The sequence below is a fragment of the Eretmochelys imbricata genome, chromosome 8 (genome assembly GCF_965152235.1).
Source record: "Eretmochelys imbricata isolate rEreImb1 chromosome 8, rEreImb1.hap1, whole genome shotgun sequence".
Classification (NCBI taxonomy): Eukaryota; Metazoa; Chordata; order Testudines; family Cheloniidae; genus Eretmochelys; species Eretmochelys imbricata.
In genome coordinates this window covers 9840145-9855690 of record NC_135579.1, presented here as the reverse complement: position 1 = coordinate 9855690, position 15546 = coordinate 9840145, and the positions used below count along the sequence as shown (strand labels likewise).

Here is a 15546-nt window from a genome sequence, read left to right as displayed (position 1 = left end):
AGCTACAGACTTTACTACATTTCTTCTCTTCCACGAAAAGACCTTCATACAGACCCGAGCCCACACCATCTGCAGCAAGTCTATCGTGAAGACATAACTGTGTGCGTCTTGGATTCTGCAGAGCACACTCAACACAGAACTTTGTTTGGAGGCAGAAAAGTACCTGTAAACATTGCACAAAAATAGGGGCTGCAGGCTGCTAGGACAACGCGATGGGCTTCCATCTCAACGGCTTCAGCAACAATCACCACATCACAGAGGAGTCGCTTGCTGGAAAACACCAGAGAAGACAACATGGTTTCAGAACATCTGGCCATGCAAAGGGCCCTCTGTAAATATCTTTGGAAAAATGAGCAGAGTTCCTACGTCACAAACAAGTGACCTGAATCATCCAGCAAGATCTGACAACTGCTGGAGTCTCAGTAGAAGGTTGAAACACAAGGAGACAACCAGTCCCTATCAACTTTTCTTTATGGAGCATATCCTGCTCCCACCCAAAGCGGCAGAGATCCCTGCCTGCAATAGAACTGGACACATCCTGTTCTACAAAAGGAAGGATTTGGGAGGCTGGCCACAGGGTCCTGAACCCCGAAGTTCAGATTGTCTCCATCTCCAATCATAAAGCAGCCTGGGAAAGGGACAAAGGATCCTCCTAGCAGCTCTGTCACTACACCAATGTGCCACCCACTTTTCCCCCATAAAGCAGTAGGGGATGCTGCAGCTTTCATCTCTCCACAGCCTTGGGAAGGAGGTGGGATAAAAGGGGAGAGGGTTCCTTTTTTTCCCCACATGACACAACAGGCCTGGTAGAGGAGAAGGTTTGATGCTACAGCACATGAACAAACAAAGCGTATTCCTCAGGGCTGAATGGCACACAAAGGGTTCCTCGCGTCATTCTCAAGAGCATCACCACAAAGTGCACTCATTCACTGGAGTCTGCTATTCATCTTGATGACCGAGTTTAACGCACGAGTCAGCATGGAGTCAGCCCCAGTTCTGCCACTCACTCACAGCTTGGCTTTGGGTAAGTTTTTCATGACTCTGTGCCCATTTTTATCTCCCTCTCAGATCTCTCCTTTGAGCATTTGTTAATTGATGTTTGTATATTGTAAGTGCTCAGTATTATAAAATACCTAGTCCCTACTTCAGCATCTAAACGCAGAATAAGGGTGCTCATTGACAGGGTCACATTAGGAAAAAAGATCAGGGTCTACAAATCCAGATGTCACTTTCTCTTCTATACAGCTTATTGCGCTTTTGCTTTAGAAAACCCCATATAAAACAAAAACACATTTAGCCTTCTAAGAGACTAGGTACGTCCCTTGTATTTTGTGATACCTAATAAAATGACTCCCAAAACGCTGAAAATTACAGCTGGAAACATACAGGAAAGACAACACCTAGAAATAGATAAGAGACTGTGTGTTCCATATTTATACCAGCTCTGATGGGGTGGTGGTGGTAAAGGGAGCTTTTATGTGAGCAAAATACAGTGCAGGCTTTGGAGATCATTCACTTCAGTCTATCAAGAAGGAATCCAGTTTAGTCCCTCTCTGGGATCCTATCATCTAAAAAGTCTATTTCATGCAAATGAGTTTTCCATTTACATTTAGAAGATGAATGTGCCAAGCAACTAACTCGTAGTCAATAGGTTAGAGGTCTCACTACCTCCCAGAGAGTTTAAATCTAGACTTTCTGTAAGGGATTACTAGATAAACAGGAATTAAATCGCTGTTATTCAAGGTAACCATTTTCACAGGCTGTCTGACGGTACTACTGAGTGATGGTTCAAAGCGGTGCACCATACACACATCAGGATTTGCAGACTGCAGAATAGCAGCAGGAGCGAAGAGAAAGCAGTGCCAAGGAGCATGCAAAGATGCAGTCTGAAAAGCATGTGCTTAAGGGCAGATCTAACCTTCTACAGTCAGCTGAGTAACATTCGGGATCGAGCAAAACACAGAAACCAAGAAAGCAGCACTGCTCGGGTCTCCAGTGCACTTCAGTTAAAGGAATACAATATTGGAGTTTCAACATAACCACGGCCGCCTGGTGCTCAGCTGCACAAGCACCTGCATTCAGGTCTCCTCATCCCTCTGCCAGCAGAGGACTAGAGGGAGACTGAAAAGGAAACGCACTCAGCTTCACAGAACTGTGAGATGATAAGGATACTTTGCATTTCTCTGTGTTATGCCCCCCTGCTTGGGCCAGCCCAAGCATGGTGGCATCTGCTGCAGAGGAAGAGGATTCCAGTCCTTCTCTTTATAGGATAATGCATATTTTAGAAGGTCAACCTATTCAACCCGGGGGCGGAGGGAGGGAGGGAGGGAGGGAGGGGGAAAGAGAGTGTTACATACACATTTTTCACATTAAATAAATAAAACAGAATAGTTTCCACAAACCAAAGATACCGTTTGGCAGGCCAAGGACTCAAATACGTCACACAAATGAAAAAGTCAAACACTCGCTGAATTTCAACCTGCTTCAAGGGAAGATGGTAGACTCCAAGAAACAAGCCAAATATCATCCACTGCCACTGAATGGCTGATACACCCACAGGTATCTTTTAAATGACTAATTTTTTTAAAAGGCCATTTAAAGTAACAATTCTCCTCTCCCCCACACATACACACACTTGATCGAAAATGTGCTGGAGTTCTTCTTTGAGCAGTGGGAAGTTTTTAAATTGGCTTGTGGGTGGTGTGGTTTTTTTTTTTGTTTTTTCACACACTTTGCAGTACAAAGCTGAGATTGAGTGACCGTGAGTCAAAGAGAATGAGAATCCCACTTTAGCAATCCTTGCTCTGTAATTACGTGTAGGTGTCCTCATAGCTGTAATATTCTATTATTGGTCTTCAAGCCATTTGCTCTGTTGAGAATAGTGTGTTTGTGTGTGTGGATTTGCTGTAAGTAGTGGGAAACTTTAAACCAATTATTGTTTGTAAACAGCAGATATGGCTCTGAAAATGACACAGCTGGCTTCTTTTTGACAAAGAGGTAGACAGGTGTGTGGGTGGGAATAGCAGCGCTCTACAAGTCTACACTTTGGCTGCCTCTTCCTACTGCTTTGCTAACACCCTGTTGCGTGACCTCCTTTTGTGCTGAAGTGAATACAAAATATTATTTTTTAAAGTGCCCCAAATGACGTTCTGTTCTGATCAGCATGTGTCTGATAAACCAAAGATGATGCATGTTACGTGGAAAAAGTACCTCCGTAATTCATTCATGACCTTGAATGCCTTTCCCATGTGAGAAGGATTGACTGTTACCGTGCGCTGGTCCTTCTCCTTATCTTCAGCTTCATCAGGTGACTGGGAACTCTGTTTGATGCTGAAAATGAGGATAAGAGGGAAGGGAAAGTTTATGCTTTTTCAGTGTTGTTGAATCCAGCATAATTGAATTTAAAGATAGCAATAATTTATGTTAATATAGCAAGCTCTGTTCTGAAGGATCCCCAATGCTTTACAGCTTACAGCCCAGCTCCTGCAAACACTTGCGCATGCAAGTAGTACGAACAGGACAACTCACATGTGTAGAGTCACAGACACTCTCATCCTTGTCTCTAGGATCAGTGTCCGTATACGGAAAGTCTCGCTGAAATGCAGCTACCGCTGGTTGGTTAGATGATCGCAGCCAGCCAGACAAGAGTGGGAAGGGGAAGAAATGTGAGCCAAGCACATGAGGACAAATTCAAGTCTAAGGATACATTTAAACTTCAAGCTGGGGGGTGTGATTCCCTGCTTCAGGAGACATGCCCACATTAGCTCTGATCAAGCTAGTGCACTAAAAATAGTGTGGTCGCAGCAGTGCAAGTGGCAGGAAAGGCTAGCTGCTGCGAGTACATGCCTATAGTCTCTGACGAAAACGTATTTCGGGTGGCTAGCCCCTTCCACTGCTCACGCCCGTATAACTATGCTGTATTTTTAGCATGCTAGCTCAATTAGAGCAAGTGCAGGTATGTTGAGTTGGGAATCACATGCCCAGCTCAAAGAGTGGACATACCCTGAGGGTATGCTTTCACAGCCCAGTTAATCTGAGTGATCGCTCATGTGTTAAACCTAACACAACACACGTCCACAAAAATCTCCAACCCGAGTTAAGTGCTGCTTTAAGGTCGAGCTAGCTGGCCAATCGGAGGGTGGGGAGCGTGGCTTGACGCACAAGCGATGCTGGTGCTCGAGCTGGTAATTCAGTGGGGATGCAACAGCTAATCCAAATCATTGTGTAACTCTAGTGTTGCTTTGCAGCATGGTTGCTCTCACTGGAGCTGGCCTAGCTCACCTACAGTAACGAGACTTGCCACCTGCCCAGGTTTTCCCAGGATCATCCCTTTTTGAGGCAGCTGTCCCAGGAAATCTGCGAGTCTTCTCAGGACATTAAAACTCCCAGGTTGTGCAGTGTTTTGTTTTGTTTTTTCAACCACAGCTGTGTAATAATACGTCACTCTGAGCCTGCTCGGAGACTGGGGCCGCATCTGCACCACAGACAGATGGCACAGCGCACCAATGAGGGCAGGCTCCAGGGACAGACTCATGTGGCTGAGGGGGAGGTGGTGGCCACAGCAGGACGGCTGTAGTGTCGGACTGCCCCTGGGCCGGCCTGCCTCTGCTGACCAGCAGCTGGAGCTTGGGAGCCCAGCCTGTGGGGAAGTGAGGGGCTTGTCTTGGGGACCCACGTGTCCCTCCCCCAGTGCTGGGTGGCAGGGGCAGACCCTGCAGGCTGTCCTGTGCCCTGGCATAATGGTGGGACAGTTGGATCTCCAGCATTAAGTAATAGGTATGTCCTGGGTTTTGTATCTCATAGGTGGCAGCCCTATCAATAACAAAAGTGTACTAACTCCAGCTAACTACTACAATGAAGACAAGCCCTGACAGGCTCTGATTCAGCAAAGCACTTGACCTTAAAGTTCAGCAGGTGCTTAATTGCCCTGCTGCATAGGTATAGACTTAAGCACAAGGGGGCCAGTGCCCACACAGAGAACAGGACTGTGGTTTTTCATCTCATCTGAAAGAAACATGCTCACAGTAGATTGCATGGAACGCACTCTACAGCGATAAGTCAGAAAACTGGAATTGAAATTATTTGTACGACGTCCACTGTATTAGTTTAGAGGTCACGCCTCATTCGGTGTTAAGTTTAGAAAACAGGGTGTAGTGCAGGTGAGGCGTACAAGAGGGATTATTAAACTAGAACCTCCTTTCAGGACGGCAAGCTATACAAACAGAAGCAGTTTTGCCCAATGTGATCTGTCTAACAAGGATCACCATAATCTGGAAGTTTAAGGCACATCAGTGTCCTCATTACCTTGTGCAGAGAATTGTCTCTCTCTGCAAGATTGCCATTAGGTCAACACCAGCCTCTATTATTCATACGTGTAAAATTACTCTGAGCTCAATGTTTCAATTTTATTGAAAACAAATAGAATGAGAGACTGCTACTCTATTTAAATCCATAATCCTTTCTCCAGGCTTTTCAGCAGCCAAACCTTCCCCTCCAGTACATGAAACCCAATCATGAAGAACCCAAAAATGCAAGTGATTTAACTGATTTTCATTTCCAAAGCTGGGATAAATGTAGGAAGAAAATGAACCCAACTGGGGGTCCATAGCAAAACTCCCATTGACATTACCACAGCCTGGATTTAACCCAGAACAGTACAAGCGGATTTTTAACATTGACACTTAATATTTTAAGGTGATTTTAGTAATATTGTTAAATGCTTACAACACTTCTGTAATGTGCACAGTGTCTATTACGATAGTGACACAGTCCATTAAAGACAATTGCCTGATTTTTTTTAAAAAAGCCTATTCTTACAAGTAATCTCCAATCTTATTATTACTGAATGATTATAGGAAAAAATATTTTTCTATGTTTCTAGTTTGCTTACTTTATGCATTTGACAGCACTTTGCATAAAATCAATTCCACTGTTTCCCCTATGTAAATCAGTGCCAGCTAATTTCACCTTATGTCTGTCCAGGATTTACACACAGCCACATTAAAGAAAGTGTTTATATTTAAAAAAACAAAAAAACCCCACAAAACTGGGATTGGGCATTCTAGAGCAGCCAAAGTACTTGAAACTTCTCTGAAGCATTGAATTGTCAGAAGAAAGCTTTGGTTGTCAATCTTGTACCTGTATTATCCGCAAAAGTCATCTGAATGACAGGTTACAGATGGGAAATATGTTTCCCCTCCTCCCCCAGTTTGTTTACCTTGTCCATTTGAAAGCACAAGGCTAGATATAGGTCACTGACTATACACCCTACCCCAGGCCCTGAAAAAGGGCATTTACCAGCAACAGAGCTGAGAGTGAAACTGAAAACAAAACAGGCTGCAAGCACATGTATAGATGCACACAGGGAACACAGCAGGACTTGGAGCAGTAGGGTGGCTTAGTGGCATTGCTTGTGGGTGTGCACAAAAACCCTTCTTATAGTATTGCCAAGTCCAAGCATTAAAAATTCCTGAGACTGGTTTAAAAGTCATGAGATTTCAAAACTACTACATTCAGGTTCTTTTTATTTGCCTTCTGGTACTGGAGCCTTTAAGTTGCACATTTTCAAGCTTTTCTCCGTCCCCCATGAGAGCTAGCAGCTGGAGGGAAGGAGGGGGCGAGGTTATTAAACATGAAAGCTGATATTCTCATATAATTAACTAACTCCAGGAGTTGGGGCTATAAGAAAGCCATCCAATATCCTAAGGCTCACCATAAAATTGTGAGAGTTAGCTGAAAAACCTTAGTGTTGCCAACACGTTTAATAATTTTTGAGATCAAGACATCCCATTTAAAGGGTTCTCTCTCTCTCTTTCTCAAAGATGAATTTTTTTTTAACGAATCAGTTTTTAAGAAGATTCAAATTGACAAGAACCTTTAACACATCTGTGAAAATGACAAGATTTCCAGTTGATCTTGTTCTTTAACATAGTGAGAAGGCTTAGCTATGGAATGAAGATTTCTGATGAACATTTAAGGATGATGTGTGAACTAAAGTGCACGTGGCTATGTACAACAACTCAAAAAGTACGCAAGACCGGCAGCGGAGGATACCCCTGGTTTAGGCAAATCTCCAAGAGGCGTAAAGCCAATGTAGCCAACTCTATGCCACCTGCATCCTAGCTACCTTTAGCCAACAGAGCAGTCCCTAGAAGTTTTTAGCCTGCTCTAAATTCCAGTAGGTACTACATTGTTTCCCATCTCAGGGGAAGGAGAGATTGACCACAACCCCTCTTCAATTTGAGGGGTTGCTGCCTGCTATTCTACATATTCTTCCAGCCTCTCTGCAGCTCTATCCCCCATCCAGCCTCCAATTTTTGAAGACTTGTCTTCCGTGAGCAGCCTCAGTTCCTACCTCCAGTGCTACTCAGAACTTTTCCAAGCAGAAGCAGCCCTGACCTCAGAGTTTCCCCAAACAGCAGCAGTGAAATTAATTAGAGTTCTATTTAAGGTGCTGCTCTGGCCCAAGCAGCGACAGGTACACTAGCGAGGTCTATTTGCAGGCTCAGGTGAGATCATGGTTCACACATCATATTTCAACTACAAAAAAAACCCAACATTGATTTCTGCAGAAATCAGCCTCAGCCACTTCCTCTCCTCTCCATTCATTAGGTAAAATTCCCCAATTATCAATGGGATTTTCAAGCCACTCTATTAAATGTGGTCCATTATAACAGTTTTCAGCTGATCCATCCTTAGAGGGGGGGAAGGGCATGTTTCCACATGCACATTCCACAGACTAGTCAAGAGGTTCAGCCCATTGAACCACTCAGCTTCCTGAGGTTCATGCAGACACTAGGGGATATGGCCCGGGTTTCTACGCAGGAGCAGCTGTGGTACTGCTTCCTGCTCCTCCACACAGCAACTGCAACAGAGCAGCTCCAGCGGGGACCAAAACGCCACCATGTCCCTGTTAGATGCTGCTGCTGGCAAAACAACCCCACCCCCAGAAGGGGATTTTATGACGCAGAGGTAAAGAGCAGTCAGTCAATAAGGACTAGACCAGGAATCCCCATACATCTCCTGGAGAGGGAAGAAAGAACGATGCCACAGAAAGAAGTTGGGAACCTGCACTGCCTCTGATCTGCCATCTCTCTAACCACAGAGGGATTTCCATGGCATCAGGGAAGGCACCATGCAAGCTTCTTCTTCAGCCAAAACTGATGAATAGTGTTTCTGGTTGAGGGGAGATATGATTGCTCTCTATAAATATATCAGAGGGATAAATACTGGAGAGAGAGAGGAATTATTTAAGCTCAGTACCAACGTGGACACAAGAACAAATGGATATAAACTGGCCACTAGGAAATTTAGACTAGAAATTAGACGAAGGTTTTTAACCATCAGAGGAGTGAAGTTTTGGAACAGCCTTCCAAGGGAAGCAGTGGGGGCAAAAGATCTATCTGGCTTTAAGATTAAACTCGATAAGTTTATGGAGGAGATGGTATGATGGGATAACATGGTTTTGGTAATTAAATATTCATGGTAAATACGCCCAATGGCCTGTGATGGGCTATTAGATGTGGTGAGATCCGAGTTACCCAGGAAAGAATTTTCTGTAGTATCTGGCTGATGAATCTTGCCCATATGCTCAGGGTTTAGCTGATCGCCATATTTGGGGTCGGGAAGGAATTTTCCTCCAGGGCAGACTGGAAGAGGCCTTGGAGGTTTTTCACCTTCCTCTGTAGCATGGGGCACGGGTCACTTGCTGGAGGATTCTCTGCTCCTTGAAGTCTTTAAACTACGATTTGAGGACTTCAATAGCACAGATATAGGTGTGAGGTTTTTTTTGTAGGAGTGGTGGGTGAAATTCTGTGGCCTGCGTTGTGCAGGAGGTCAGACTAGATGATCATAATGATCCCTTCTGACCTAAATATCTATGAATCTATGCTACTGCTGCAAAGGATTCCATGAAGAGCTGCCCTCTTTCAAAATGGCTGCCGTGCTCTATTGTTCTCAATAGACTGAAGCTAAAAGTGCCTACTTTCAAACAGGAGTGGAGCCGAGCTGCCCTCACGGAAGACGGTGGCCAGCAGGACTACAGACACTTCTGTACTAACCATAATTTTATGGTTGTGGCACAATGTTACTACAGAGGGCAGAGTTAAGGTTGTTGGGGACCTTAACTGTGCATTTCCATTCCTTGACATGTCAGCTTTCTTAAAATTTAACCTGAACTCTGAATTTCCTGGATTTGTAGTGCCTATTAATGGGATAATTACAGCATCCTTGTTATGATTTTTACCCTTAAGTTGCTGACAGGCACTCGGCCTTTACTCCAGTCTAATGTAGTTTGATCTGGGAACTAAATAGATATTAAATTGCAGTCCCCTGACTTATAAAGCTAACAAAGAATCTGTTTATCAAGATAGAACTGCTATCCATATTGACAGAGCTGTCTTCCTTATTTTTAATTTGAGAAGAAAGGAAGTTTTTTTATTATGATAAATGGATATCATAGCCAAAAAATAAATGTTTTGATCTTTAATTTTAACTGAAGGAAACAAAGCAAGTATAAAACAAAAAGAGCAACAATATTTTACATCTAGAATGAGTGGCAAGAAATACCTGGAAGCAAATATATTTATTATTATACCTAATATTTTCACCCCAGAGACAAGCTAACACCCATTCTACTATCAGATGTCAATGTTACAGTACATATAGAAGAGACTGATAATAGCTAGCTATGAAAGAGAGAGAGAGAGAGAGCACGTGCACTAGCTAATCTTTATTTTTTTAAGGCCACATGAAAATAAAATAATTTTAAAGACTATGGGCTAGGACTGTCAAAGGAGCTTAGAGAAATTAGCTTGCCAAATATCCCCAATACTCAATAGGAGTTTGCCACCTAACTCCCTTTGGCGTCTTTGAAAATGCCAGCTTTGATTGGGGGAGGCGGATTTTGCAGAGGATTTGAAAATAATGAAACAGAACTGGCTCATTCTGCTCCTCTCCCCCATTTAAAAAAAAAAATCAATGTAAGAAAGGATTTTTTGTTTTTGAGATAAGTAATATTTCCCCTATTTTGTTAAGGCATTTTTGGCATTGCCTATTACTACACAAAAATGGACACACAAAATTGGTAACATATGCAATTGGAGTATACTGCAGATATGCACACTAGAACCCCAAAAGAACATTATTTTGAGGAACGTGGACTTGATAAAAATCACAAAGATAAAGCGTTCCACAACATAGGATAACAATTTTTACCCTAATTAAGATAATTATTCAAATTCAACACCAATATCACAGTTGCTTTGCGATGCAAATATTAAACCTCTCGGAAAAAATACTATGAAGACATCACCATGTTTATGCAAAATCATTCAAAGCCATTATTTTAAATTACGATATTGGAAAATTTAAGTTTTCAATAATTATTCTGTATCATTCATATTATTATTTTGGTTGAACAATAAAATGTGTCTAATTTCATCAGAGGTAAAGAACACACATTTTGATCATACAGCTGTGTAGTTTTGCCAGACAAAGAGAGTGGCCATACCAGCATTGACAAAGAGAGAACTGTGATTTCAAAGTAAGCAATTTAGATTGCCACACATGACTGGCTTACACAAAATCACTCGCTCTGCAAACATTTAGGCACATGAGTAACTTTACACATGTAAGTAGCCCCACTGAAGAAGTTCACATGTGTAAAAGTTTCTCAGAAATACAAGTGTTGGCAGGTTTAGAACCTACGTATGGAATGACCTGATAATAAAGTACTTTTTTAAAAAAAATTTAACTGAGTGGGAAAGAAAGAAATTAAAATCCAAATAAGAAAGTTAAAGTAGGTCAAACTTGAGGTCTATACTATTTTTATGCAAGTTTATAAAATGTTCCCATCAAAATTCTAAGCACATGTACAAATATAAACACAAAGCCACCACAAAAAAACACATAGAAATAAAGTACTTGACAGAGTCCTTTTTAAAGAGCTATTCATTCCACTTTTCAGTGTGTAGGATGTAGCTTTTGTGGAGTTCAACAGGACGTGCACTTCTAGAATGTGAGAAGCTGACATCTCTCAACTGCCTCTTCAGAGGGGACATAAATCCAAGGTCCTCACAGCCTGGGTTCATTGAAGAGCCTTCCGTCCCTACCCTGAGAGCAATGGTGTGTAAGCCACAGTTTGGATAATTATATTCAAACCAACAAAATCCCCCAGAAGTTTCAGTGGGATTCTTCAGTTTCAAAGACTGAGGGGATATGGAGATTGTTCTTAGGGAATGAAAAAGCATCTCAGTCTAAAACAAAACTGAGCCAAACTGGTTATTATAGGGACATTTATGTTTGTACAGTGCCCAGAATGATCAGGGCCAAGTCCGTATTTGGGCTTTTGGGCACTACCAGAATAGAATTGATTAACAAGGATGATAATGAATTGCCACTCTCCACTGGGATAAGCACATGGCCTCAGCTTCCTCTCCTGTCAACTCTCAGACAACAGATTCACTTTAAAAGCTACAAGAATTGGACACAAGTTACATGGGCAAGTATCTAAAATACCTCTGAGAATTAAATATACTAATGATTAACCTCCACAGGTGGCCATTTAAACAAACACTAGATCTATTCTAGAATATATTTAACTGCAAGAGAGATCACAGGCTGAGAGCTTTGTTTTGAACATTAAATATACAAACAACTATTGAGACTCTCTATTCACCTAAGGATAGAATCCTGCCCCTTGCTACTTGGACAAAATTCCCTTTGGCTGCAATGAGAATGTTGCTCAAAGACTGCAGCCAGGTTGCATTTTAGGTACAGTATGTTGGAGAAGCAAAGTTTTCCTCACATCCCAAAAGGCAGTAGTTCCATCAATATTATTCTGTGAAAACTTTCCCCATACACAAAGGTCACCAGCACAACTTGGAAAGGGAGTACTCCACTGATTTTTAGCTTCTAGAAGTTTAAGTTTCTGGCTTCAAAAAGTCACAGGGGCATTCAAAGAAGAACGCCTACATGGTAAATATTTTATATACCCCTCTTCTCCTGGGCATTCCCATGCAACAATCACAAGATGCCACCTCTCATTATTTGCACTATGTTCAGTGGCTATTAAGAGCTTAGCTTTTTCTTAGAAAACTACAGCAACCAAGGTAGGACAGACAAAAACAAGACTACACAGGAAACAGTTAATGGCCCATCTACCCTATGAGCAGCTATAAAGATCCATCCTGCTGTCTCCCTCTACCTGTCATAAAACACAGGTCGCTTGTTTTGGCTTACAAAGGATGTGTAAATATACTCACAGTACGATTAGCAAAATTCATAAACTTTTGTTTGTTAACTACAAAAAGCACTAAATGGGTGCCACTGGGTACAAGTCAAGATTTACAGAACTAAAATCAACTAGCTGAAATTAAAGAGTGAGGTGAACACTAAATCAGAGTTTAAAATTTTACTGGTAGGCTGCACTACATCAACCCACATTAAATTTCCAGCTCAACTCCGCATGTTCTTTAAATGCCTGCGTCAATCAGACAAAATGCATTCCAACATCTCATTAAAAAAAAAATCTTTTTTATGGCAAGTTTTGCATGGAAATAAATTCCCCTCAACTTCTGAGCACAGTTTTTAATCAGGTGAAGTAACCTTCACCTATGACATTGCAATGTCTAGTAATCAGAAGATAAAAAACAACATATTTTGTGCAGGGGATTAGGGAAAAAAGGCCTTGCAGGAACAGGAGCCTCACATGCTTCAGAAGTAAGGTGAATTCTCATAGGAACATTAAGAATCAGCCCTTTACTTAATCACCACTTCTTGCATGCCAATGAGTGCCACTGGCGAAGTGATCTGGTTCTTACAAGTCACACATCTCACATTCTTGCTGATAAGCTTATGCAACTGTAAGTAAGCTTAATTTCAAATTAAGTTAAAAGGCAGTTCCCATGAGAATGTTTCCCCTTAGACTGCCCTTTATTTTATTTTTTAAAAAAAAGCAGAGATCCTTGTATTGCACAGCTCCAAGGTCCCCCAGTTCAGGCGCTGACAACAGGGGGGATTTTAAATCTCGAAAGCACATACACGCTCCGCTCAGAGACAGTTCACCGGGGGCAATTTCTGCGAGGAAGCGCTGGGGGAAAAGGAAACACAGAGTGCCCAGCGGTGATGTGAGTGATGACCGTCTCAGAGCCACACAATGCAAAACCTTCCTCACAAGGGAGAGCTTTGAAACTTCATCCCTCCCCCCCACCCCACGAAGCAGGGCTGTGACACTTACAGATAAGCGCCGGGCTACAGTGCGTCTCCTGCATTGCGTGCCCCGCCAGCCCCAACGCAAACACAAAGGCGTCTGCCCTGCACACACACACACACACACACACTCCGCACATACCTTTCATCCTCCATTGTGCGCCGCCGGACTGGAGCCCGAACTCCGCAAGCCCTCCAGTCCCCTCGCAAGCCCGCGGCCGCTTGCACCCAGCGGGCTGGAGGGAGTAATCAGTGCCTGCGCTTCGGCCCGGCTGCAATCGGATCTGCCCCCGCCGCCGCCGCCCCCTTCCGAGCGGCTTCCTCCCGCTTGCTCCTGCAGCCGCCCCAGCGCTCCTTACCCAGCGCTCCCTGCAGCAGCCGCTGCTCCTGCTGCAGCCGCCTCCTCCCCCCTTCCCTCCGAGCTCGCGACTCGGTCTCCTGGCAACAGCAACTGCGGGAGCGGTGTCGAGCGTACACCTCTCCGAGCTGCCGCCGCCGCACAAGGCATCCTCCAGTCTCCTTTGCGCCAGCCAGGGCCTTTGGTCAAAGGGGAACAGGGAAAGTTTCCGGCTTGCCACATTCCCATACCCTCCAGCTGCAGGGACCCTATTTCTCAAACACACTCCTCCATGACTACACTGCAACAAGGTACTAGTTATTACCCGCACCCCTAAGACCTTTGCCTGGCTTGTCCTGCCATAGGCATTGCCCAGCAAAACACGGATAACGGTCCCCCCCCCACACACACACACTCTTCCCGCTCAAATCTGCTGCTGTCCCTTTTAAAGGCTGTAACTCACACCGTAGAAATAATCGCAAATGTGAAAGATAACCAATCCACAGATCGTGGACCAGATCTCATTCTAATGGCTATTAAACTATCCAAATTAATTGCTTTTGTGCAAACCCATGTAGGACATCCCAGAGCGACATTTGTGCTTGAGGGGAGACTATTCATAGATTCCTAGGCCAGAAGGGATCATTGTGATCATCTAGTCTGATCTCCTGTACTGCCCAGGCCACAGAACTACCCCAAAATAATTCCTAGAGCACATCTTTTAGAAAAACATCCAATTTTGATTTAAAAACCGCTATTGATGGAGAATGCACCAAGACCCTTGGTAAATTGTTCCCATGGTTAATTAGTCTCACTGAATTTAGATCTGTGACATCTGAAGCAGATCTAGCTATATATGTTCTCTCTTCTATCATTCCCATCTCCTCCGTATCTGAACACCTAGTCTCCAGGGGGAGGAGACTGGTCAGGAGCATGACTAGTTATGGGCCCCATAACTACAGAGATCCCAGGTATATAGGATGACCAGAGAGCAAGTGTGAAAAATCAGGACGGGGGTGGGGGGTAACAGGCACCTATATAAGACAAAGCCCCAAATATCGGGACTGTCCCTATAAAATCGGGACATCTGGTCACCCTACAGGTATACGAGCATGAGGCAGCAGGCGTGGCTGCATTGTACCAGTGCTGTGCCCTGCCCCTGGGTTACAGGATTCCCTCATTCTGCAACCCTCACGTGGTTCCCCCATTCACACTCACTTTACAGGGAGCAGGGGCTTAGCCTCTAGCTTCTATTTTAATAAAAATACTTAGAAAAGGCCCCAAACACAGCAGTAAAATGACTAAACTACAGTAACTTGGACCACTATTGTCAAATATTGTCACATTTGACTAAGGACATTTCCTTTTTCAAATGCTTTTCCCAATGGTTTGCCCTATTGTTTCTCATTTAAAAGAGCTCTGCCCTGTAGGTCCATCTTTGCCAAACACCCACCTACACGTCATCTAAGGTAAAATTAGGATGCATACACCAAAAATAACCTGCAACCCACTGTTCACTGATCTTATGGTACAAAGAGCACAGGAAACACTATCAGTGGTTTATATAAGCTTATTACAGTATATTTGGCTATAATGCAGAATACTTTATGATTTCTTAACAAGAGAGACTAATGAGGTATTTAGCCCTCCCCTACAGACACATAGTATGCATAATATACCAGGCCAACTGTAACCCACTCTATGGTAGAGAAGATGTTTCTTCTGGACTCCAGGTGCAAGTCAGTTCATGCCCTGAAGCATGAGATTCAGTAACACTTGCTATGTTTACCCCCAGCTAATATAACTGCAGATGCTATTCCTCATTTTAATCATTAATTGTATTAAGTTTTTTTCCTCCATCATACTCGCTGGCAGTTAGTTCCAGAAACTAATGTATAATTAGCACAGAGAAGTATTTACTTTCTTCATTGCTTTTTCGTTTCATCTAACGTTCTTACAATATGGAAAGAGATAGAAGGTGCCCAGAAGGCCATTGCTGT

General features: G+C 43.3%; 1 protein-coding gene across 2 annotated transcripts in view; it reads right to left on the bottom strand.

Annotated features, from left to right (window-relative positions):
- The window catches only part of KLHL3 (kelch like family member 3), a 54225-nt gene extending 50904 nt beyond the window's left edge, over positions 1-3321 (bottom strand). For both annotated transcript variants that reach the window (XM_077824110.1, XM_077824108.1), the window contains exons 1-2: positions 3211-3321; positions 164-270 (exon numbers count right to left, since the gene is read on the bottom strand). In XM_077824110.1, the coding sequence (XP_077680236.1) occupies positions 164-270; positions 3211-3248 (145 nt within the window). In that variant the 5' untranslated portion in view covers positions 3249-3321. The remainder of the gene's footprint in view (positions 1-163; positions 271-3210) is intronic.
- Positions 3322-15546: the final 12225 nt, after the last annotated feature.